We start from the raw sequence: 27,365 nt of genomic DNA on the forward strand, positions 1-27,365 counted from the left end.
ATATTTAACATTTTTTTTTTCGTTTGAACCACTTCAGAAACATTTGTATTTTTGTGCCTGTATTCCATTTGTTTTGTGTTTGTATGTATTGTAAATGTTTTGAAAAACCTTTTGAAAATTCAATAAAAAGAATTTAATAATAATGACCATCCCACTACTGAAAAAAAAAGTCTCACCGTAAGGGGCATGTCCTGCGGTGGAAACTATGCCAGGAGCCAACGCGTCTCGTGGAGAAAGCTGCAATTTTTGGGAAGACTGAGCATGAAGAGTTAGAGAGAATCTGACAGCGGGTGATGACGGCAGACAGCTGTGTTTGTGATCTCAAAGGGAAATCTGTGATGTGGACACTCGAATTGAAATAGCTATCGGTGGTAGTGATAGGGCTAAAACGATGAGTCGATTACAAAAAATGTTCGAGGCAAATTCTGTGCCTTGAAGCTTCGTTTAACGTTGTAGTACATACACCAAGCCTGTGTGTGTGGCACTGTAACGTCCCCAGAAAAACAAACAGAAGAAGATTAGAGCATGCAGGAGCCGTCTAAGTGCTAATCAAATTTGCACAATAGCTACATCTTTCCAACGGGACACAAAGAGTGAAATAAAGCCTTTTCGGAGAAAAACGGTCCATGCTGATCATCTGAAATAGTTTACTGCAGTGTGTTTGTCTGTTTTGTTAAAAAAAAACAAAAAAAAAACAACACACACACACACACACACACACACACACACACACACACACACACACACACACACACTTCATCCGCTTCCTGCTCTTCGCTCTACGTGGGGAGTGGCTATTTGCGCGGCGGCCGGTGGCTGCCTCTCTCTGCCCGGTGTGAGCGGCTCAGCACTGCCCTCACAGCTCCGTCCATGGACACACTGACGAACAGTCTCCGGAAGAAGTCCACTCTTTCTTCTGTGTTTTGCTCAGACTCGAACAGAGTGTTTCACTTTTTAATTTTCGCTTTATATATATAATCTCACACACAGGGACCCAGTCCGCCAACCTAAAAAATAAATAAATTAAATAATTAATTACAATGGTGAAATTTTAGAAGTTGGGGAAAACAAAAAACAGAAAGCCACATCCCATCGCCATTTCAGCAAAATGTCAAGACTTTGGCCCAACTTTGGCTGAGCTCCTCACACCAGGAAAGATCCGAAACTTGTAAAGATGTGAAAAATAAATGATTACCCACGAAAAGAGAAAGGGATACACTAAATTTGACAATCTCCGTGATGACGCAGCATCACTGTGCCACTGCTTAGGGAGAGCTCTGGACTGTTGATGTTGTTAAAAACGCAAAAGTACTTTTTATCTGATTACTCGATTAATCAGCAGAATAAATCGATAGAATACTTGATTACTAAAATAACTGATAGCTGCAGACCTAGCTAGCGATGTTACTTGCTTATTGACTGTGGACGATGAAATGAAAGAAACAAGCAACATAAGTCTAACTATGGCTATCGGATGGTTACTGGCCAAATATCGAGGGAGATAAAGACTTTGTTTACAAATGAAGCACAGTGAAAACAGAGCAGCGCCAGACAGCAGAATGATATTCTACATGGCTACTGTCTGCGAACACAGAGAGAAATAAAATCAGAGGGATGCAGTTCTGTTTTAGGGTATATATTTAATACTACTTTGTTTGTGGTTATCCAATCTTATTCAGGTATATTTGATGTTTGTTTGTTTTTTCCTGAATACACCATGGGTTACAAAGGAGCCTGAAATACTTTCATCAGCAAACCCTAGATAAAACAAAGCAAAAAGGAATGCGTACGGCCATAGCGGCACACTAAGTACCTATATGAGATAGGGAGAATTGTGTGAGCATTTTAAATCTCACAGCACTGTCAAAGTGATGATCTTAATTAAATGCCTTGGCGCTATAAAATATTGAATGGTTCCCTCCACCCCCGCACTTTTTTAAAAAGCAGAATGCTGCAGAAAAAGAAGAAAATTAAAATTTCGTTGTCACCTAGTTTTCCCAAAATTCTTGGATCTGTCAGTCGTCATTCATTCATAAAAAACATAGGTGTTGCTATGGACCAGGCTTTGATACTGGATCAACATGTACTTCAGCATTTTTCTCCCCCCCCTACCAGTTGAGAAATACTGCAAGCAGACCCTGAAATGTTCATCCATTCTTTGACTTCTTCTTGTCTCAATTATTGCAACTCCCTATTCACTTGCTTGAACAGAACTTGTTTGGATCATTGACAAGTTGTCTGAAATGCTGTTCTTCACTAAGTCCTCTAAGAAACTGCATGTGAGCCCAATTTTAACTGCTAATCACCGGGTCCCCATTAAATTCAGAATCTAATTTAAAGTCCTGGTGATCACCTACTTGTCCTTACATGCGCTTATATTAGGGATTTGCTGCAGTCTTATGTCACTACCAGGTGTCTACAGTCCTCTGATCTGTTCCTGAATGGTGCTATGAAAATAAATTACTTAATGCACTTCGTGGATGGGGCAACAAGAATGAGAAAATAATTAACTTGAGGCCACAGCTGGGTCCTGAGGTGATGTCATCTATTCAAAAGGACACAGGGAGAAATAAAGAGGAAAATAAATTTAGAAAGTAAACGGAGGAGGGGTTAATAATCTGGTCATCACATCATGTCATGTGAGTGAGCGAGAGTGTGTGTGTGTGTGTGTGTGTGTGTGTAACGGGGATTAAAACAGAAGGGGACTTCTCAGATCTGTGGATGAGTCACCCTGCTTCTGATTCCTTAATCCATGCCGCTGATCCAGCACATGCTCCAACACCAGTTATATTACGCTGGATCTCTTCTCTCACTTTCTCCTCTTATTCATCTACTCCCCACACTCAAATAGAGAACTCAATAGTGCAGGTTTCTGCAATAAAAACCTTCTGAAATTTTGAGTATCGTGTTAATGCTGCCAGTTGTAAATATGGTAAATAAAATGGACTGCATGTTTCGCACTTTTCCATCTGAAACAGAAGCTCAAAGCATTTTTCAAATAATTCCTCACATTCACACAAAGATGTCAGGTTGCTGCCATGCAATATGCCTACTACACACCGGGAGCAACTTGGTGGGACCTTGTCCAAGGACCCTTGGTGATTTTCCAGCCTGACGGAGATTTGAACCAAGAATCCTCTGGTCTCAAGCTCACCGTTTATTCACTAGACCATTATCATGATAATCACTTCCACAGCGTTAAAGTTCGAACAAGTTAAGCTTAATCCAAACCATTAAGTCCAATTCAAGCACTTTTCATCGGTATCAGAGAATCAGCTCCTTTAGAGTCTGAATATCTGGTGAATTATTAACCAGAAGTAACAAGCGGGTTTTATGGCATATTAGATAATTCATTTTGAAATCCGTGGACAGGCTCTTGAACAGTTTTATTGCAAGCTTTTGAAATGTTGGCACAGATTTTAGTTATTATAGCCAAGAAATCGAGTCAGCTTTCAATGAAAGTTACATAATGCATTCATCAAGACTGCTTGTGTAATTCATTTTTAAATCACTTCTATTTCAGGGTCATTTGTAAGGAAATACTACACCTGCCAGTTAAGACATGTAAAGCATCATATATATATATATATATATATATATATATATATATATATACACACACACACACATATACGTATATATATACACATACATACATACATATACACACACACACTTCTTCCTAACATGTCTTTTGGATACATTTAGCAACTGAAATCTTAAGTATCAGGGGTGACATAAAGCTTTAAGTATTCTTGTTACGTCAGTCAATAATCAATTCAAATAGAAATATGATGCTGCAGCAAAACGAATGTCGTGATCTTAAAATATTAATTTAAACATTAAATAAACACATGCTAACCCTTGCTTGATTAAATGGAACACAAACAAATTAACAATCCCCTTTGACAAAATATATGAATGAGATCAGTGTCAATGTCCATCTCTTTAGTTTGTTTACTTCGATCTTTTCTTTGTTTCATCTTGTGCATTAGTGCTTTATATTTGTGCTACAGCTTAAAAAAAAAAGCATAACATGGCTGAAATTTTGGTTTTAAAATTTTGAAAAACAGACAAAAAAAACAAAAAAAAAAACCTTTAATCCCCTAGTTGTTCCCAGTGTGTAGTGAGCGCCTTGTATGGCAGCACACTGACATCGGGATGAATGTGAGGCATTACTGTAAAGCACTTTGAGCGTCTGATGCGGATAAATGCAGTCCATTTACCATTTACCTTTAAATGACATTAACCAAAACCAGTCCCGATGTAAACACCACTACAACCACTTACTTTCTTTAATTTCATGATTTATTTCCCTGAGAAAATCCTATCTTCTATTCTTTATCCTGATGTTCTATTCAGACTATCTGCTGTCAATCTGAAGGAACCAAATTTCAGTGAAACATTTGATTTATTTTTCTCCATTGCAGTGAACCATCCATATCTTAACATATTTAGTTTATTCTTTATAGCATTATAAACTGACGGTCATATCTTGAAATATCAGAAGATGTCATAATTTTTGTGTGTTACAGCCAGCAGTACTGTCAAACAGTGTCAGCTCACAACTGGCAACAATGTGCCACTGTTGGCCCACAAGGGCTGCTGCATGTGTATAATGGAGAGGAACAAAACAAGGAAAGAGGAAATGAGAAAGAGCCATAAAAACAAAACAGGAAAAATATAGAAATATCTCAAAACATGCTAAAAAATAAACACATAAAAAGGATTGATATCCTACATATATTTAATAAAAAAAAATAAAAAAAATCCACATTTATTTAAAAGACCTATTAGTCGTACCACTGTGAGGTGACCAATCAGCCTTTGTGCAGTAATGAAATTTGCTCATTCTTGGGTTCTTGCTGCATGCCAGCAGATGTAATCCTGTGTGTGGTTTTCAAGAGGTGTGCATCTATATAATGTCTATTATGTAATGACATCACTGGTCTGAAGCATTACCTCACCACCCTAATCAGCCACCCCCCCCCTTTAACCCCGCCCCGCCAGTATGACTCACTCCATGTTGCCAAGTCCCTTAAACCCTGCCTCCCCAACACACACAGCAACTGAATTGATGGCTTCTTTTTCTGCAGACAGTGCCATTTGTGGCTCAGTTGTCCCTCATTTAAAAACAAAAATGTTTCCCAAAATGTAGCAGGTGACTGGCTGCTTCTTCCTCAGCATATCAAGGCCAACCAATGGCACAGCAGCAGGCCCCCTGCTGACCAGTAATCACCAAGCAGAACATCTGAGGGACCTGATGATCACCAGTGAAACTGCTGCCAAGATCTGAGAGTGAGGTAGTCCAGCAGAGAAAAAAAAAAAAAAACTTTTTGGAACAAATCATCAAAATTTTGTTCCTGTTACATTTTTGAGTGTTCTTTTCAAGAAGATGATGAAACACTTGATCCAAGCAGTCTAACCCTGCCAAAAATGTCATTTTTCAAAAGTTACCCCAAATTATGTTTTAGTTACATAAAAGTCTTTTCATACACATTTTAATGTAAAACTGATATTATAAACAATACTTGGCATTAAAGGTCTGAACATGCCATTTTCAAGATGGCCGTCATTCTGTAAAATTATGCCATTTTGACAGTACTTTAGGCATAACATCGATCTTGGCATAAAAATGGTTATTTATGGCAATGGAAGCCTGACTTGTACATATACAAATAATGAATGTTTACAAGTGCAATGGTAAGAATATTTCATGAGGTGAAAGATGAATTGTTCCATTCAACTGGGCAGCAAAAAAAAAAAGAAAAAAAAAAATAGGTACCCATCTTTACAAAATCATCTTTCAATCCTTTTAAGTCAGCTATGGTTTATGATAGACATTTCATGTGATAATATATTTACACAACACAAACATCTAAAATGAACATAACATGATCTAAGAGTTTAAATGTTTTGAAATTTCAGGCAGCCATTTGGAAATGTCATTTTGACAGTTAGGGTGTTCACATCAAGCGTTTGTTTCATCATCTTATTGAAAAGAACATCCAAAAAACTACTAAGAACCAAACTTTGGTTATTTTATCCAAAAGTGCACAATTCACTCAATATTTTGGATTTAATCTACAGTAGTGTGCAGAATAATAGTAGTGCTATGTGACTAAAAATATTAATCCAGGTTTTGAGTATATTTTTTATTGTTACATGGGAAACAAGGTACCAGTAGATTCAGTAGATTCTCACAAATCCAACAAGACCAAGCATTCATGATATGCACACTCTTAAAGCTATGAAATTGGGCTATTAGTAAAAAAAAGTAGGAAAGGGGGTGTTCACAATAATAGTAGCATCTGCTGTTGACACTACAAACTCAAAACTATTATGTTTAAACTGCTTTTTTAGCAATCTTATGAATCACTAAACTAGTATTTAGTTGTATAACAGTTTTTCATGATTGCTTCACATCTGCGAGGCATTAATTTTGTTGGTTTGGAACCAAGATTTTGCTCGTTTACTAGTGTGCTTGGGGTCATTGTCTTGTTGAAACACCCATTTCAAGGGCATGTCCTCTTCAGCATAAGGCAACATGACCTCTTCAAGTATTTTGACATATCCAAACTGATCCATGATACCTGGTATGCGATATATAGGCCCAACACCATAGTAGGAGAAACATGCCCATATCATGATGCTTGCACCATCATGCTTCACTGTCTTCACTGTGAACTGTGGCTTGAATTCAGAGTTTGGGGGTCGTCTCACAAACTGTATGCGGACTTTGGACCCAAAAAGAACAATTTTAATCTCATCAGTCCACAAAATATTCCTCCATTTCTCTTTAGGCCAGTTGATGTGTTCTTTGGCAAATTGTAACCTCTTCTGCACATGTCTTTTATTTAACAGAGGGACTTTGCGGGGGATTCTTGCAAATAAATTAGCTTCACACAGGTGTCTTCTAACTGTCACAGCACTTACAGGTAACTCCAGACCGTCTGATCATCCTTGAGCTGATCAATGGGTGAGCCTTTTCCATTTTGGTTATTCTTCTATCCATTTTGATGGTTGTTTTCCATTTTCTTCCATGCGTCTCTGGTTTTTTTTTGTCCATTTTAAAGCATTGGAGATCATTGTAGATGAACAGCCTATAATTTTTTGCACCTGCGTATAGGTTTTCCCCTCTCCAATCAACTTTTTAATCAAACTACGCTGTTCTTCTGAACAATGTCTTGAACGTCCCATTTTCCTCAGGCTTTCAAAGAGAAAAGCATGTTAAACAGGTGCTGACTTCATCCTTAAATAGGGGACACCTGATTCACACCTGTTTGTTCCACAAAATTGACAAACTCACTGACCGAATGCCACACTACTATTATTGTGAACACCCCCTTTTCTACTTTTTTTTTTACTAATAGCCCAATTTCATAGCCTTAAGAGTGTGCATATCATGAATGCTTGGTCTTGTTGGATTTGTGAGAATCTACTGGTACCATGTCTCCCATGTAACAATAAAAAATATACTCAAAACCGGGATTAATCTTTTTAGTCACATAGCACTACTATTATTCTGAACACTACTGTACTAGACTAAAGCACATTAACTGCATTTTATCCTTCTCTCAAACTGTAGTTACAGAGCAAGGAGCTTCTAAATACACAAAGCTCACAGTGGCCACCCCTTCTGATGTCATATGGAATAAATGGGTCAGATGCATCAGGCATATCGCCACTCCAACAGCCAATCAAAAGCAAACAGGTGCAAATGCACACGATATTGACATCCTCTATCAGAGAGACGGTCACATAAGCTTCACAGTGCATTTTTTCATTAACATTTGATTACCAGGGCAGAAGAATTACAAGACCACACATTTACTACATCGCAATGGTAAACAGCAATACATGCTCCAAAAACTGCAATAACCCAAACCATGCAGCTCAGTCTAATTTTAATTCTGATTCAATATTTTCTTAACAACATAATTTTGTGGTTTACCATAAAACTGTTTTACTATTTTGTAGATTTGAATAAAATATGCACCACAGTAAGACATGAATGAATGTAAATGATGTAAAATGATGTAAAAAGAACTGCAGCTGCAGGACTTGGACACACAAACAATTGTTTCAATTGTTTGAAATTACATGGGGTGTAATACAATTTACTTGATTATTTACTTTAAAAAATAATTTACAATACGGGTGTGCATCTCTAACTTATAAATACATACCTAGATACATGGGTTAAGACTTTTTTCCTAACTTCTTAGACAGTTTAAGCCACAGTGTTATGTAAAATTAGGGCTTGGTGGTTTTGCGTAAAAGCAGCTGAGCCCAGCCCCACTCTCACAGCGTCTTTTGGCCAAAAGTCAGTGGATGCGGCCTGGAGCTGTTGTGGAGAGAGTTGTGTGTGTTGTTTTGAACATTCTAATCACAAAAACCTGGAATAATATGGCTTGTTGTACAGTGAAATGCCCTAATGGATCATGTAAGATGCAATACTTGCGATGAGTGAAATTCTAGTCTTATTTATTAATGTTGTATGCTAACTGTGTTAGCACTTGTCGGTAGCTTCATCTATTAAGTTCGGTTAATGCATGATTACTGAGAAACTAAGCAGCTCATAACTAGGGAAGGGTATTGAGAACCGGTTCCTTTCAGCTATCGTTAAGAAATGATTCGATCCACCGACATCAATAAGCTTTGTGCTTAACGATTCTGCTTTCGGTCCTTCAGAGTGGCCGTTGTTTTGGGGGGTGTTTGTCAGGAAAATGACAATTTCTCTGCATTGATTACAGACCCTGCAGCAGGTCCGTAATCAACTTTTCTGCAGCGCAGCTTTGCTTTGAACCTTGAACCAATCGAAGCAGTGGTTTGCAGATTGAAGCAATGCTTCGATCTATTGCTTCGTTTATTCTTTCTTTCGCTTAATTTCCCCCCACTAAAACCCTAAAGAGCATACGTCTGTGAGTATTATTTACCTTTTCTATGTTAAACCGACCTGTTATAGTCTTCTGAAACAGTTGATAGATGTATTTTATAACTTAAAAACGGGAGCGATGCTAATGCGTTAGCATGTCTATGGCATTTTCAATGTTAAGTTAGCATTAAGCAGTTGCAGCTGTCATCACATTCGGGTGCATTTGTTTTCAAATTGTAATATTTCTTAAATTTATTTTTGTTTATATATTAATAATCTAATGATTATATACAATTTTAGAGAACAAGACAAAAAGAACCTGAATAGAAACACAACAGAAAATATAAAAGCAACTAACAATGAACATAAATAAATAAATACATACATACAGAAATAAATAAATGTTTCCTGTGAACACCTAGTGACTCTTACACCTCCATTTCATCCCTGTCTTATTTACGTTTAATGACAGTTTGTTTCGTTCAAACCATATTTTCAATGTTTTAATTTCTTCAGTGATTTCCTCCAGAACTATCTGCCAAACTGGAAAACTGCTGCATCCTAGTAAGAGCAGAATACTACTGGAATGAATCTGAATAAGGAAAGGTTTTTTTTCCTCACTAAATGGATAATGCACTCACTGCAGTTTACCGTCTGGAACAGTCCCAGATTGCATTTCAGAGCTTCTAGAATTCAAACATTTTCGTGCGGGTGGTGTTGGGGGGTAATTTTGGGTTTCAGCTTTTTTTGTTTTTCACCATTTTCATCCCTGAATGAGTCACTTTTGTGCGGATTAAAGTTACTAACTGGGACTCCTGTCTTGTTGCGAGAAAGAAATGAGAATCGTCCTCCGTTCTGTTCACACAGCTCCAAACGTTGCGCGGCTCTCTGTTCGAGTCAAGTTAGAACGATAGAATCCAGTCTGAATTAATAACTTCAAAGCGAAACACCGTTTTGTTTATTTATATTTATGTCCAGAGATCAAGGATACAGTGACCAATTTCATATTTATTTACTTTAAGACTCAATGAAATACATAGAAAACCTGTAAAGCCTACTTTTAGTACAAAATTCACAAGGTATCGATAAGGGAATCGATAAACAGAATCAATAATGGCATCTATATCGATAAAATCTTATCAATACCCATCCCTACTCATAACTTTTAATCCCTACAACAAAGCAGACTGTGATGAGAACCACCAAGCAGTCTCCAAAAATATTATTTTAATAAACACCCCATCCAAGGTTAACATGTTATCTTAGCTGGTTCAGCCTCAAAGATAGGGGTGTGTTCTGGCTTCATTTGTCACACAGTGGAGCCAACCACACTTCACCTCTTTATCCATTTATGGGTTCAACATGATGTAGCCAGAGTCAGCACTGCTATCACTGCCAACGTGCCGACACCCAGACATGAGCTTCATATCAGCTGTTCTGGTGTCACAGGCTGAGTGGTCCCCCCCTAAAAATTGGTCTGCCCTGCCTCCACTGTGCGTGAGTCATTTGGGACCACAGCAGCTCATCTGAGACAGACTCTCTTCACCCAAAGCGATCAAAGGAATAATGGGATTATTAACCATCAGATGACAAGGTAAAAGCTCTTAAATCATTCTAAAGTCAGTTTTAAGCAGAAACAAGGACGTTTTAAGCAGAAATGAGGTGATAATCGATGACGCTTTGAAATGACAGAGGCACAGTGAACGCAGCAGGAGCAGCTTGTCATGTCTGCTGCACTCTGATCACTTCCTCTGTCTTTTATTATGAAATAATGATGAATTTATGTGGAAATGATTATTGTACAAAAGCTTCATATATCTGTCGCTGAGATAGATGATGACTGGAGTGCAGTTTGAAGCAGAAATGAGGTGATAATTGGTGAACTGCGGTCGACACGGAAATTACGCATGCGCAGTGAAGGCAGGGTGGACCGATTTTTGGGGGGGACAGCTCGGTCTGCGACACTGGGTCTCTATAGAAAACATATGGGTGACATGCAAGGTTTGTCCAGTATATGGTCTATGGCTAAAATACAATTCAGAGACTATGCTTGTTATTATTTCTGTTAAAGGTGTTTACATTTGGAATAACTGTCCTGACACATCAAATTATCTGGTACCTTAGTCGGCTTTAAAAGGCGCTATAAGCAGGGGTGCACATAACTGGCACTCACTGTGCTCGTGTGTACTAAAAATCATGATGCACAACTGACAGCACACAGAGGGAAACACTTTTCCTATAATCTGTCATTATTTTCCTCCTATGAAGTGCCTTCCTTGTGTTTTCTGTTGTGCATCATTTATTTTTAGCACACACAAGCACACTGAGTGCCAGTTATGTGCATGCCTGTCTATAAGAACAATATAATTAGTTCTTATAATCTGATGAACTAGGTTTATAGATTTTTGTTACCGCTTTGGGGGACTGTGCACTGTGTTTGTCTGGTTGTGGGTTTTTTTTCTTTCTTGATTAATTTATACCGTCTGTACGGGAATTTGCTGTTGGAAGTATGCGTATATGTGTATGTACGTCGTATGTATATCTAAGGGGTGGGCATTTATAAGCTTTGCTTCTGCCCACACCCTTTCGGTCACACATGTTCACTGTTAAATTGTCTTATTAATAAGTTTTTTGTTATTGTCGAGTCTGTGTGCCGAATAAATTCATTCTTTCATTCTGGTAGAAACCGATGCAATTCTTTGTTTATGGTTTTCTGGACATGAAAATTTGGAGTACAGTAAAAAAAAAAACCAAACAAAAACCAAAAAATAAATAAAAAACAAAACAAAAACCAAAAAATCTCATTAACTTACCAAAAATTTATATTATTGTTTTATCTCAATTGTAAATGGCAAAATATGGACATTGGTCCACAAGGGAGTCAAACTATTCTTTAGCAGTCATTCTCATTATTCATCTGAATTCATGGTAACTTATGTTGTGATTTGGTACTATAAAAATAAATTCAAATCAATGTAGCAAAACACTGATTATATCATGATACTATTGGTGTCTTAATATTTATTTGCCACATAGTGAAAGACTGCCACTAAATAAAATAGTTATGCATGTATCATACGTCAAGACAAAGAAAGAAATTGATTAACAGTCAAGACAGACCAATTTAAATTTTGGCTATCTCAAGACTGCATGAGCTCAAAATGGAACTGAAAAAATTCAACAAGAACAAAAATGGCATAACTAACAGTTCTCAACAATTTAGTTTTGAATAAAACAGTGGTGAATATTAAAAAGAAAAAAAAATGAAAACACACACACTTAATTATGTTTGTGGTAATGGGAAAACTACGATTTATGTCCTCTTTTGAGAAACTGTAAAAGCCCTTTGTGGCTTGTGCTGCGTTTTGTGTGCTCGCTGTGTGCAGAATCCGAGGCAGCAGCACCTTAAATATTCACCTTATTCAGGAAGTCAGGGTGGGCGGCGTCATTTTGTTAAGCAACTTCCGGTTTGTCACTGTGTCAATGATCATCTCTGTGGGAACACAGTATACTAGAAGAGTCCGAACATGAGCAGCATTAATTGTTCAGTTCGTTAGTGCCACAACAACTGGAAGACGAGGAAACTATCACTTTCAGAACGATTTTTTGAACATGGAAAGCAGAAATCTGAGTGCTGTGGACCAGCATTTAACTTGTTCCCTCCTCCATTGAAATACGAGGATCTCCGGTGCTCGCTAAAGGCGCTAAATTTGAAAAATCCACCCAGACGTCCCTGTCTGTTCTTTTTATTTTATGGAGAAAAAAAAAAACCCCACACCACTGGATCTTTACCCAGAGAAATTATTGGACTATAACGCTCCATTGAAGAAGCCACGGGGGATGCTAGTGAGACAAACGGGTAAGCTGTGTTTGTAGCATTAGCTGCTATCTTATTTACTCATTTTCTGGCGTTTGATACAACCAAACACTGCATGAAATAACACCATACGTATATTAACGTTACGTAATCTTGGCATTACGGTGATACTACCTGTCGGGTAGTATTTTAACTTGATTGTGCTTTTATATGAGCTTCAGCGGCGCTGTGTGGTGCGAAGCTCATAGTTCCTCATAGCGAAACTGTCCATGCTGAGTGACAACACAACGTAGTTAAAAATAATCGAGGGCCACTTTTTCATGTCATCTTCCCACTCTGTTATGACCCGTGGGTGAGCCAGAGTCGATCCCTTTGAGCTTTCAAAAAGGTTTTTGTTTCTATCCATGGACTATCTTCCGTTGTTCTGTATTGAAAACACCGCTCACCGGAAGTCCTAATCCAAAACGGAAATGCCTCTGCTGTAAAAGTGGGCGGGGCTGAATAAGCTGAATAGACACTGCTGAGTCCTCCATAACAGGAAAAATAAATCACGATTACATCAGGCATATTTAATGCCTGATGTTTATGCTTTAACTTGTGCATGATCCATTAAATTAGTTCTGTGGTGTGGAGACACTACATGGAAACAGAAAAGAAACCAGACATCAACACAGACACAAACATGCATACAGGTGTGTGTGTGTGTGTGTGTCACAGCTGATGAGAGTTGTTCTCTGGGTTATTCCATTCTTTGAACAATTAAATGTTAGATTTTTTTTATTTTTTTTTAACTGCAAGCACACACACACCCTCAGTTTTGTGGGTGGGTTTATGTTCAACGGAACACGTGGGGATGTGGATGCAGACAGAGCACTTTCAGCCGCTATGCAGCATGTTAAACTGCAAATAAGATATTCCAATTAATTCCTCACAAATCTCAGTTTCTTAAAATACTGAGCAAAAAGGAACATGGCAAAAATGAAAAAAGTGGAGAAATGATTACATCCAATCAGCAACCAGAAGCAGAGCAGTTTAAAGCACAGGTTTAAAGCCTGGGCTGAAGACCAGCAGCCCAAAATCCCTATGGGGACCAATGTTAATATCCATCAAAATGTTTTGGAGAACACACAAAACAACATGAACACAAACAACACATAAAATGCTACCACTACCAACAATAACCTATCACACAGATTATATGAAGGAGTTCAAATAATCTGAGTGAGCCATAGAGGAAACTACAGACTACAGAGCAGTACAGTGTGAACTTAAATCAGAATAGATGTGTCCAAGCTGTAGTGTTATTGACAAGACTAAACTAGAAGAGAAATCAGAGTGCACAGTTTGGCTGCAGCCAAAACTGCAGCCAAACTGCCTGCAGATCCTCCTCTGGGTCCTCACCTTCTCTCTGCCTCCCTGCTGCGCGCACCTGATGCAGACATTCCTGCATCGTCATGACGCCACATGAAGCGACTCGAAGCAGGCCCCGTGTCAAAGGGGCTTAACTGAAACAGACATCAATTAACCTATCCCAGCGGTCAATGGGCAAGAGACAGGGTACACCCTGGACAGGCCAAGAGTCCATTGCAGGGCTGACCAACAGAGACAGTGAAACACATTCATACATAATATGACTTATTTAAAATTTCCAATTCACCTAACCTACATGTCTTTGAAAGTGGGAAGAAACCAGAGCACTTGGAGAAAACATGCAAACTCCACACAGAAAGGACTAGGTTGGAAGAGAACCTACAAACGTCTTGTTGTGAGGCAACAGTACTTTCAAAGCATGCAGAAATATGTTGCAGATGTTTTATCACTCAGTGGTCTCCAGCATCATCTTCTATTCTACGCTGTAGTGTGCTGCAGCGACAGCAGGCTGAAGGCAGCTGACATGACTCTTCGAAAATTTACAGCTATTAGTAAAGAACTTTAAAAGCGGATGGGGTCTGAGTCACTGGTCCTCTAGTTTGTATATCTACATGGATAGAAGGATGATCTAAAGCATATATTGATGAATAAAATTTTTTGATTGGTATAAATGACTTCATGAAATCACACAGAAGCCATATGATGACATCACAGTCAAAAACACTATTACAGACATATGTATAGTGACTTGTATCTGTATACTGTGGTGTGCAGAGCATGCAGGGCATGCATCAGCCACCCGATGCCTTTCATTCATAATGTTGCTTTATGCTGAAGGTTAATAGGAAAACAATCTGTGGGCATCCATTCAAGTACACTTTATCAAAGAAGGTCAAAGAGACCTTGGAAATTTGTGTTCTTCAGTCTTTAAATGTACTCATTTACCTTTCAGGAAAAATGTAAGAAGAAACAAACTTTGTCAGTCGATAAAAGGATACCATCCTACATAACCCTCTCAAATATGAAATTTCATTTTTTTTGCAGAGTTATGAATTTTTGAAAATTTGCTCAATGTTAAAGATAGGGATTTTTCCCATTTTCCAAGATTTACACACACACACACACACACACACACACACACACACACACACACACACACACACACACACACACACACACACACACACACACACACACACACACACACACACACACACAGAGACAGAGAGAGAGAGAGAGACACCAGAATTTTTTCCTCCCAAAATAGAGTTTATTTATGTTTGAGAGGCCACTCTCCCATTTTTGAGGTGCAAATATGCAGATATGACTCAAGAAAATATTTCATATTTAGTTGTAACTTTGTGGAACAGCCTCCTCATCATGTGGTAAATGCTCCAAGTGTTATTAATATTAATAATTAATAATAATAATATTAATATTAATATTTGGAAGATTCAGACGGCTTTCGGTGGCTTTTCAGTCGTGTGACTATCCGAGAAATTGTGGAAAAGGTGGGCATGTCACAACATGTCCTGTGAGACTTCCACACGAAGGCGCTTTTGCTACACCATCATCTTCGTGCCTAAGCCATCGGCATGAATTTCGCTGCAACTCTTTTCATGGCCAAATCTTCTGTCACAGTGGAATGTGCCGAAGTGCTGATGTCCACCTCTTCCGCAATTTCTCGGATAGTCACTCGACGGTCCCGCATCACCACAGCGTTCACTTTGAAAATGATCTGGTAATTTCAGCATGTTGATGGCCGACCGGAGCGTGGCACGCTCTCCACCGTTGTGCGAACATCTTTAAACCGGTTGTACCGCTCCTTAATCCTTAAGTAGGGGTGGTGGCCAAGTGGTTAATGCACTTGCTTTCAGTGGAGAAGGTTCCGGGTTCAAATCCCACCCCTGCCACATTTCTCCATGTAATGTGGAGTTGCGTCAGGAAGGGCATCCGGCGTAAAACCTGTGCCACTTCAACATGCAGATCCACCTTGAATTTGCTGTGGCGACCCGAGTGCAAAACAAGGGAGCAGCCGAAGGGACTTACTTACTAGTATGTCTCGGAAAAGCGCTCTCTGGTCTCACTCTGGGCTACACTTCACTTTCAGCATGCTAGTGTGGGTGTTTTAAGACCCTGTATACATGTACAAACAAGGAATTTGCTGCACTCACATGTATAAACCATGGCAATCAACAAAGAGGCTGAGCCTCCAAGCGAATCGGCTATTCTCAGACTCATGTGGGGGTGCATCGCATGTCTGTGTCTATTGAGTGGGTACATGAAACAAATACAAGAAGCGACAATAACAACAACAACAATCATCTAGCTGACTGTTCAGAGTTCAAATGTTGGGTCTTGGTGATGACACAAAGAAAGGCTAATAGAGACAATATTAGTACAGGGGAAAAACTCATAAGAACCCACCCTCAATCTCTTCAGTGTCATGTCAAGACTGTACAAAAGGACCAAAACAAGTTTAAGTCATTTATGTACTAGTGAGATGTGGTGGCCTTTGAGTTATGTATTTACAAATTTGTGTAGGTGTGTAATTTTTCTTCTCAGGTGAGGCAAGACATGACAGACTTCATCCAAATAAAACTGAAAGGCTGTTCCAGTGAGACTTTTCATAACCCTTGGACGTCGTACATTGATTACTCTTATTTTTATGTACATACGTATTTGTGCTGCTTGTTTCTAATTTCCTGAATTTAAATTTTAATTTAACTGCACTTTTTCCCCATCACACTGTGTATGCACAAGAAATGACAGTGAAGGTCTACCTCAGGTTTGCTGAGACTGGAGGACAACAGGCACCCGGAGTCAACATCAAGGTCCCACTGCTTCCTACCCTGGTTGTGAGGATCCAGAGCAGAAATCCGTCCATCTAGGGTACTGATGATCACAAGAGACCTGTGGATCAGACACAAAGGCTTCAGTAAACTCTACAACTTGAAATTGTTTATACACACGCACACAACAGACTGCAAAGTCAGCTCCATCCCCCTTCCTTAAATTACTGGCCAAAAATACTCATACAGCTGACTTGCAGTATACCCCTGCAACCTTTTCTTTCTTGTATCTGTTGTTTAAGTTACCAATAATTTAAGCATATTAAATACAGTGCACCCAGAATGGATTCACAGCACTTCACCTTTTCCACATTTTATGTTATAGCCTTATTCCAAAATTGATTAAATTCATGTTTTTTTCCTCAAAATTCTACAAACAATACCCCATAATGTGAAAAAAAAAATATTTTTGCAAATTTATATATATAAAAAAACAAAAAACAAAAAAAAACAAAACAAAAACTAAGAAATCACATGTACATGAATTGGAAAGGCACACAGCTGTCTACATATAAGGTCCCAGCTGTCTACATATAAGGTCCCACAGTTGACAGTGCATGTCAGAGCACAAATCAAGCATGAAGTCAAAGAAATACTCTGTAAACCTCTGAGACAGGATTGTCTCAAAGCACAAATCTGGGGAAGAGTATAGAAACATTTCTGCTACTTTGAAGGTTCCAATGAGCACAATGGCCTCCATCACCCATAAATGGAAGAAGTTCGGAACCACTAGGATTCTTTCTACAGCTGACCTCCAGTCTAAACTAAATGATCAGGGGAGAAGGGCCTTAGTCAGGGAGGTGAGTAAGAACCTGATGGTCACTCTGTCAGAGCGCCAGCATTCCTTTGTGGAGAGAGAAGAACCTTCAAGAAAGACAACCATCTCTGCAGCAATCCACCAATCAGGCCTTTATTGTAGAGCGGCCAGATGGAAGGTTCTGAGGTTAAATGATTTCTTGGCTAAACATCATATCAGCGGGGGACAAGAGGGCAGCACCCCCTGAAGCTATAGGGTTTTATACGTCTAAAACGTTATTGGTAAGCCCTATTTTAACTAATTTTGAGTGGTTTTAGATGCATTGAAAGAAAAAAAAAAAACAGAATAATAAACAACATTTTTATTGTAATATTTGTAATACCAAAGTTCTTTTTTAAATGTTTCTGTCAAAGTCTAAGTTAATAAAATCAATCACACTGAAAAGGTTAAAAACATTAATATTTGATGGGCATATAGCATTTGCTCTCTTCTTCAAAAATGACACACTGTACCTTTTAATGCTATGAAGCAGGCAGAGTTTTTCTGTCATGACAGTTTTTTTTTCCAACATGTTTCAGTGGGAGACGCAGCAAGCCAGGCGTTAATTTGCAGTATTGGGCGGTACCGCCCAGTGCCGTCCACCATAGGTAGAACCCTGAGCAGTGTGCCCACATTGGTGGGACAAATTCTGAGTTCTTGAAGATTACATGTGGGGTGCTCCAGTGTTCAGTCCTTGGGCCACTGCTGTTTCTTTTGTACATGAACGATTTATGTTTGGTTTCCATGTCCGCAAGTTGTATTTTATTTGATGATGATATGACTTCATTTAGTAGTGGGATCATTTGGGACAGTTCCTGGACATGATGGAGAATGAATTACAGAAATTTAAATAATGGCTCGTTTCAAACAAATTAGTGCTTTATTTTGCTAAAACTAAGTGGATCATATTTGGGAGTAAGTCCCAAACTTAAGCCCAAACTTATTATTAAATGATACCGAAATTAAAATTGTAACAGATTTAAAACTTTTTGGTGTTTATATTGATAATAAATTAAGCTGGAAAACACAATTATGCTAAATCTAAAATGTCAAAAGTCTCTGCAATTCTGCATAAAGCACAATACTTCCACTCCCAACATTCTTCAGCCATTTTATGTCATACATTACTTTTTCCTTATAAGACATATTGTGTTGAGATATGGGGAAATACATACAGAACTAATACTAATCCAGTATTTCTGATGCAAAAGAAAGCTATAAGATTTATCAGTAATAAACCATATTGTGAGCCAACAAATCCGTTATTTGCTTGTTTACTCACTCACTCACACATCTTCAACCGCTTAGTCCAATTAAGGGTTGCGGGGGGCTGGAGCCAATCCCAGCAGTCATAGAGTGTGAAGCGGGGTGCACCCAGGACAGGACGCCAGTCTGTCACCGGGCTAAAAACAGATAATCACAGTCACACCCACTATCAGCTTGATGACAAATTTAAAAATTCTGGGACTTGGTTGATTACATCACAATACAAATTATGTATATAGTCAAAAATAAGCTTTTAACTCAACATGTCCAGGGTTTGTTTAAAATGAGAAACTCCAGCTACAATTTGAGAGGGACAATATTAGTTGAGAAATTAAAGATCCAAACTACTGTGAAAACTCACTGTGTTTCAGATAAAGGTGTTAATATTTGGAATAACTGTCCTGATATTAAATTACTTTGTACCTTAGTTGGCTTTAAAAGGCTTTGCAAAAATTATATATAATTATATTTACCCGTTATGGTTTGAAGAATTAGGTTTACCATTTTATTGTGCTTGCATTTGTACACTGCTGCTCATTTGGTTGTGTTTTGAAATTCTGGTGCATTGACTGAGTTGTTCATTCATTCAAGCCACTCCTTAAAGGCACATGGCAGCCCACCTGGAGTTTGCAAAAGGCACTTGAAGATCTCACAGACCATGAGAAACAAAATTCTCTGGTGTGATGAGACAAAGACTGAACACTCTGGCATGAATGCCAGGTGTCATGTTTCGAGGAAATCAGGCACCATCCCTACAGTGAAGAATGTTGGTGTTAGCATCATGCTGTGGGGATGTTTTTCAGCAGCAGTAACTGGGAGACTAGGCAGGATTGAGGGAAAGATGAATGCAGCAATGTACAGAGACATCCTGGATGAAAACCTGCTCCAGAGCACTCTTGACGTCAGACTGGGGTGACGGTTCATCTTTCAGCAAGACAACGACCCTAAGCACACAGCCAAGATATCAAAGTGGCTTCAGGACTACTCTGTGAATGTCCTTGAGTGGCCCAGCCAGAGTCCAGACCTGAATCTGAACATCTCTGGAGAAATCTGAAAATAGCCTTGCATTGGATGGAGTTTGAGAGGTGCAGCAAAGAGGAATGGGCGAAACTGCCCAAAGATAGGTGCACCAAGCTTATGGCATCATATTAAAGAAGATTTAAGGCTGTAATTGCTGCCAAAGGTGCATCAACAAAGTACTGAGCAAAGGGCGTGAATACTTATGATTATTTTATATAAATTTGCAATACTAATACTTTATTTGCAATAAAAAAAAACTTTTTTCATGTTGTCACTCCATGTCACTTCATGTTTACTCCATTTTGGAATGAGGGTGTAACATAAAACATGGATGAAGCACTGAATTCATTCCAGATGTAAATAGGTATAGGCCAGCATAACAATTACAATATTGACTGATTGTTTGACATATCCCCCCCTTACATACACATATGTTTGCATGAGTCTAGGGCTGAAATGATTAGTCGAGTAACTTGAATAATTCAATTACAAAAAATGTTTGAGGCAAATTCTGTGCCTCGAAGCTCCGTTTAATGCTGTAGTACATATGCCAGGCCTGTGTGTGGTGCTGTGTCCAGAGGAAAAAAAACAAAAAAAAAAAAACAGAAGAAGACTACAGCATGCACATAAGCCGTGCAATCAATCAATCAATCAATCAATTTTTTTATATAGCGCCAAATCACAACAAACAGTTGCCCCAAGGCGCTTTATATTGTAAGGCAAGGCCATACAATAATTATGTAAAACCCCAACGGTCAAAACGACCCCCTGTGAGCAAGCACTTGGCTACAGTAGGAAGGAAAAACTCCCTTTTAACAGGAAGAAACCTCCAGCAGAACCAGGCTCAGGGAGGGGCAGTCTTCTGCTGGGACTGGTTGGGGCTGAGGGAGAGAACCAGGAAAAAGACATGCTGTGGAGGGGAGCAGAGATCGATCACTAATGATTAAATGCAGAGTGGTGCATACAGAGCAAAAAGAGAAAGAAACAGTGCATCATGGGAACCCCCCAGCAGTCTACGTCTATAGCAGCATAACTAAGGGATGGTTCAGGGTCACCTGATCCAGCCCTAACTATAAGCTTTAGCAAAAAGGAAAGTTTTAAGCCTAATCTTAAAAGTAGAGAGGGTGTCTGTCTCCCTGATCTGAATTGGGAGCTGGTTCCACAGGAGAGGAGCCTGAAAGCTGAAGGCTCTGCCTCCCATTCTACTCTTACAAACCCTAGGAACTACAAGTAAGCCTGCAGTCTGAGAGCGAAGTGCTCTATTGGGGTGATATGGTACTACGAGGTCCCTAAGATAAGATGGGACCTGATTATTCAAAACCTTATAAGTAAGAAGAAGAATTTTAAATTCTATTCTAGAATTAACAGGAAGCCAATGAAGAGAGGCCAATATGGGTGAGATATGCTCTCTCCTTCTAGTCCCCGTCAGTACTCTAGCTGCAGCATTTTGAATTAACTGAAGGCTTTTTAGGGAACTTTTAGGACAACCTGATAATAATGAATTACAATAGTCCAGCCTAGAGGAAATAAATGCATGAATTAGTTTTTCAGCATCACTCTGAGACAAGACCTTTCTGATTTTAGAGATATTGCGTAAATGCAAAAAAGCAGTCCTACATATTTGTTTAATATGCGCTTTGAATGACATATCCTGATCAAAAATGACTCCAAGATTTCTCACAGTATTACTAGAGGTCAGGGTAATGCCATCCAGAGTAAGGATCTGGTTAGACACCATGTTTCAAAGATTTGTGGGGCCAAGTACAATAACTTCAGTTTTATCTGAGTTTAAAAGCAGGAAATTAGAGGTCATCCATGTCTTTATGTCTGTAAGACAATCCTGCAGTTTAGCTAATTGGTGTGTGTCCTCTGGCTTCATGGATAGATAAAGCTGGGTATCATCTGCGTAACAATGAAAATTTAAGCAATACCGTCTAATAATACTGCCTAAGGGAAGCATGTATAAAGTGAATAAAATTGGTCCTAGCACAGAACCTTGTGGAACTCCATAATTAACTTTAGTCTGTGAAGAAGATTCCCCATTTACATGAACAAATTGTAATCTATTAGACAAATATGATTCAAACCACCGCAGCGCAGTGCCTTTAATACCTATGGCATGCTCTAATCTCTGTAATAAAATTTTATGGTCAACAGTATCAAAAGCAGCACTGAGGTCTAACAGAACAAGCACAGAGATGAGTCCACTGTCCGAGGCCATAAGAAGATCATTTGTAACCTTCACTAATGCTGTTTCTGTACTATGATGAATTCTAAAACCTGACTGAAACTCTTCAAATAGACCATTCCTCTGCAGATGATCAGTTAGCTGTTTTACAACTACCCTTTCAAGAATTTTTGAGAGAAAAGGAAGGTTGGAGATTGGCCTATAATTAGCTAAGATAGCTGGGTCAAGTGATGGCTTTTTAAGTAATGGTTTAATTACTGCCACCTTAAAAGCCTGTGGTACATAGCCAACTAACAAAGATAGATTGATCATATTTAAGATCGAAGCATTAAATAATGGTAGGGCTTCCTTGAGCAGCCTGGTAGGAATGGGGTCTAATAAACATGTTGATGGTTTGGATGAAGTAACTAATGAGAATAACTCAGACAGAACAATCGGAGAGAAAGAGTCTAACCAAATACCGGCATCACTGAAAGCAGGCAAAGATAACGATACGTCTTTGGGATGGTTATGAGTAATTTTTTCTCTAATAGTTAAAATTTTGTTAGCAAAGAAAGTCATGAAGTCATTACTAGTTAAAGTTAATGGAATACTCAGCTCAATAGAGCTCTGACTCTGTCAGCCTGGCTACAGTGCTGAAAAGAAACCTGGGGTTGTTCTTATTTTCTTCAATTAGTGATGAGTAGAAAGATGTCCTAGCTTTACGGAGGGCTTTTTTATAGAGCAACAGACTCTTTTTCCAGGCTAAGTGAAGATCTTCTAAATTAGTGAGACGCCATTTCCTCTCCAACTTACGGGTTATCTGCTTTAAGCTACGAGTTTGTGAGTTATACCACGGAGTCAGACACTTCTGATTTAAAGCTCTCTTTTTCAGAGGAGCTACAGCATCCAAAGTTGTCTTCAATGAGGATGTAAAACTATTGACGAGATACTCTATCTCCCTTACAGAGTTTAGGTAGCTACTCTGCACTGTGTTGGTATATGGCATTAGAGAACATAAAGAAGGAATCATATCCTTAAACCTCATATCCTTAGTGCAAGCGCTAATCAATTTAGCACAAAAGCTATAGCTTTCCAACATGGTACACAAGAGTAAAATAAAGCCTTTTAGGAGAAAGATGGTCCACACTGATCATGTATAGCTAATGGTACATTTAAAGCGAAGCAGTGTGTTTGTCTGTTTAAAAAAAAAACACTTTCGCTGCTGTCTCTCTCTGCCCGGTGTGAGGGGTCTCAACACTCCCCTCACACTGGGTGAGTCACAGCTCCGTCCCCGGCCACACTGACAAACAGTCTCTGGAAGAAGTCCACTCTTCTGTGTTTTGCTCAGACTTGCACTGAGTGTTTCGCTTTTTTGTGCAACACACAATACTTCACAAACACAGTAACTTAAATAAAATAATAATAATAATAAAAAAAGTGACTGAGAGGCTTGCATGTTCAACCTCCAGCTGAAATGCATCTGCTGAGTTGCAGCGAAAGAGGGATAAAAAAAAAAAATTTTCACATAGCGACCCAGTCTAACCTTATATATATATATATATATATATATATATATATATATATATATATATATATATATATATATATATATATATATATATATATATATATATATATATAAAACCCACAACTTAAAAATGTTAGATTTTATAAGTTGGGGAAAATAAAAAACAAAAAGCCACATCCCATCACCATGCAGCCAAATTAAAAGGTACTGTATGTCAATTTTGAACAGGGGAGCAAATGCTGTATCCATCCAGTGTTAATGTGTTTCTAACCTTTATACATTATTTATGACCTACGCATAATATCAAATGGCATGAAATGTAACAGACATGCGAGTATATGGTCAGGTCAAAAAAATCTGAAATTGTCTATGGACTGCAAGCGGCAATACTGGAGACCCCCGGGGAAAATGTTTTTAAAGTGACACACAAAATGGCGTATTATGAGCACAATTTTAGGGATGAATAGAACAAAAAGTCTATATTTGCTCACAAAGTTTTTTGTATTTTATATATTTGCACAGGGTGAGGGTCATGGAAGCAGAAAAAAAAAACCTACTCTTTCCATTCATAACATAGAAATCAAGCACAGTTAGGACACAATTATGCAAAATTTGAAACTGCACAACAATGCATAGTAAACTAATTGAACAATATTAAACTTATTTGAACTGATATTCAATAATACAACACATTTGTCATTCATAGCTGTGTAAATTTAAAACAATGAGGTTCTAGATGTCATGAGGTAAAACAAACAATTTTAACATTGCATGCCAGTGCTACTGTATCATGTACCAGTGACAATGAAATAGCTTAGATTGAACTAAGCAATTATTGAACAAATACGACACCTGAACCACTTAGGTACCCAAATCAACACTCAGAACTTAACATGGTCATGGTCACGGAGGCACTTTTTTCCCCCACATGAAGCGTACTTCAAGTGGTCACGACACCAGATGCATTTAGCTTCCTCACATAGTCTGAGAAATAATCTCCAAGATTGTCCTTTTTTTTATTTAGAATACAACATCTGGAAATACATTAATTCTAACTGCTTGCAAATAAATGCAACTTTAAAAAAAAAAAAGTTAATTTGCTCCGGGTGCGTTTCTCAGCTTGAACAAGAAAACACCGGTGCTTTGTCCCACCGCCAACAACAGGGGACAAAAAAAAATAAAAACACTTATTTTAAAAGCTGAAAGTCTTTTCTGCAATAATTTTGTTTGTGTCACAACGTTCCCGTTATTCAGAAACAGCATTCTCCAGAGCCATCCTCTGTCTCTTCAGCATTCTGCATGTGATGAAAATAAATCCTATTAATCCACCAAGACAAAAAATAAATACATTTAAACGTGTTATGTCATTCATTATGAGTAGTTGAAGTTCGAGAAGTGGGGCTATGACATCATTGTTTTAGAAACCTAACTAAGGAGACGTGCCATAAGAAATCCCACGTGAGTGCTGATAAAGATGATAAAGACCACTAATGTTGTCATTTGCAGTGGAACAATCTGCGACCGCATAGCTACTTGCAAAAATTGGAATTTTGGAGAAAATCTGAAAGGAAAAGACAAAAAAAACAAAAAACAAATTTGCATTTCTGAAATGTCTGGTAACTAAATAGTGAAATCTGCATCATATCTAACCATCTTAAAATGGCTCAAGTTCTGGTTTACAACTGATACAAAACATGACAAATTATTTATTTTACTTTATTCCATTTTGCATAGACCCACTGACATCTGAGAAGGGCCCGGCATGGAAAAAATGGCCCTCAGACACTGAGGGGCCATGAGCCCATACCAGTAGTATGAAATATCAACCACTGATTTTGGATAGTTTTTCACATTTCAATTCCAATGTTGAATATTCTTGAGATCTTGAAAGGATGTCCTTGCATTTTTATGCTATATTCAAATCAAATCTACTTTATTGTGCCCACAGGGAACTAATGCTTCGGCAAAAGTGCCACAACAATGACAGAAAACACAAAAAACAGTGAAGTATAGATAAAATAAATTAAAACTGAGGTATAAAAACCTGCCTTAAAACAGCCTAAAAGACTGATTAAAAAAAAACCTTAATACTATCTCCCATGAAATAAAAAAATAAATACAAATTTTGACATTAAAAACCAGTGTGCAAAATAAGTGCAGAGAAATGCTAAACTACAATATAAGAAGGAGATCCTCTCAAGATAAATCTTTTTCCTTACTGACAGTGTTGCCACAGTTACTTTGAAAAAGTAATCCAATTACTGATTACTCCTTGAAAAAGTAACTTAGTTACTTTACTGATTACTCAATTGGAAAAGTAACTAAGTTAGATTACTAGTTACTTTTTTAGTTACTTTCCCCAGCTGCCGACAACAACCCTCTGCCACCTCAACATGACAATAATACTTGTTTTGCCAAAACTCACTTTATAGTCACCCTTTCTTGACTTCAATGAAAATAAATACTTGTTTTATAAAAAGTAAAATAAAGACCTCTTTCTTGACCTCATATTTAACTGTTGACAGCACTGTAACAGTAAAACTTGAAATTTCTAAACTACATTGTTTATAAATGTAACTATTAAATTCTAACATTTAAATTCTCTCTAAACATTTTACTTGTCGAAATTATTATTATTTTAAGTAGTAGTAGTAGTTGTAGTAAAAAAAAAAAAAAAAAAAACGGCTTCAAAACTGGACCTTTAATCTAGGGGTGTTGTGGGGGGCACATCCCTGCCCCATGCCCCCATTCCATCTGGATTCGCCCCTGATTTGGCGTTTGGGCACAAAGAATGGATAACATTTATTTACGCAGGAAACATGCCCAGATTTACAGGTAAGAAGGTTTTATTGTGTTTTCACATCATGTGCTCCTCAGAAAGAGAGTTTAGGTGCATTTGAGTGGAAAATAGTGTTAGTTGTTGACACGTCGCGGAGGATCAGCTGTTTTTAGCAGCAGATACGGAGCGGCTCAGCTCAGAATTCTAAATAAAGGAGAAAAAAAAAGCATAAAAATGTCTTTGTAAAGCTCAGCGCATTTGTGCTGTTGTCACTGCTTTAAGAGGTGAGGACAAGTCATAGCTGCTGCCCAGGAGCTGCTGCAAAAAACCGTGGATGAAAAGATCGCAGCTCACTTAAAGTGGGCAGTTCAGTCCTCCTGCCCACGGACCAAGTTTAATGCTGCTATCAACCCACAATGCAAAAATAATAGTAACGCACAGTGACTTGGAGAAGTAACTTTAATCTGATTACTGATTTGGAAAGATTAACGCGTTAGATTACTCGTTACTAAAAAAAAGTGGTCAGATTAGAGTAACGTGTTACTAAGTTACTAAGTAACGCGTTACCGGCATCACTGCTTACTGAGTACCGTGATGGACGCTGAGATGAATGACAGCTTAAAATGATTAGTTTTGCACTTGCTTGCTCTGTAACGTCTTCCCGTAGGTAACAACGTACTGAGAACAGAATGTGTGATGGTCATTCAAGATCTTGTGTGCCAACTTCATTGCAGAACCTTCATAGATGGTCTAAAAGGAAGGGTATTCTTTTATGTCCATCACTTCCATAGCCGTTTTCACCATACACTCGATTTTTGACGCCAACTGCACAGTGAGATTACCAAACACTGATGGTTTTTAACAGATGGTAAGAACAACTCTTACGGT

The 27,365-nt window shown here is 38.3% G+C and overlaps 1 protein-coding gene across 1 annotated transcript in view; it reads right to left on the minus strand.

Annotated features, from left to right (window-relative positions):
* The window catches only part of eif2ak3 (eukaryotic translation initiation factor 2-alpha kinase 3), a 71,658-nt gene that overhangs the window by 30,864 nt on the left and 13,429 nt on the right, over positions 1–27,365 (minus strand). Inside the window, exon 2 of the mRNA XM_034195365.1 lies at positions 16,850–16,979. Within this exon, the coding sequence (XP_034051256.1) occupies positions 16,850–16,979 (130 nt within the window). The remainder of the gene's footprint in view (positions 1–16,849; positions 16,980–27,365) is intronic.

The sequence above is a fragment of the Thalassophryne amazonica genome, chromosome 19, assembly GCF_902500255.1.
Source record: "Thalassophryne amazonica chromosome 19, fThaAma1.1, whole genome shotgun sequence".
In the NCBI taxonomy this organism is placed as follows: Eukaryota; Metazoa; Chordata; class Actinopteri; order Batrachoidiformes; family Batrachoididae; genus Thalassophryne; species Thalassophryne amazonica.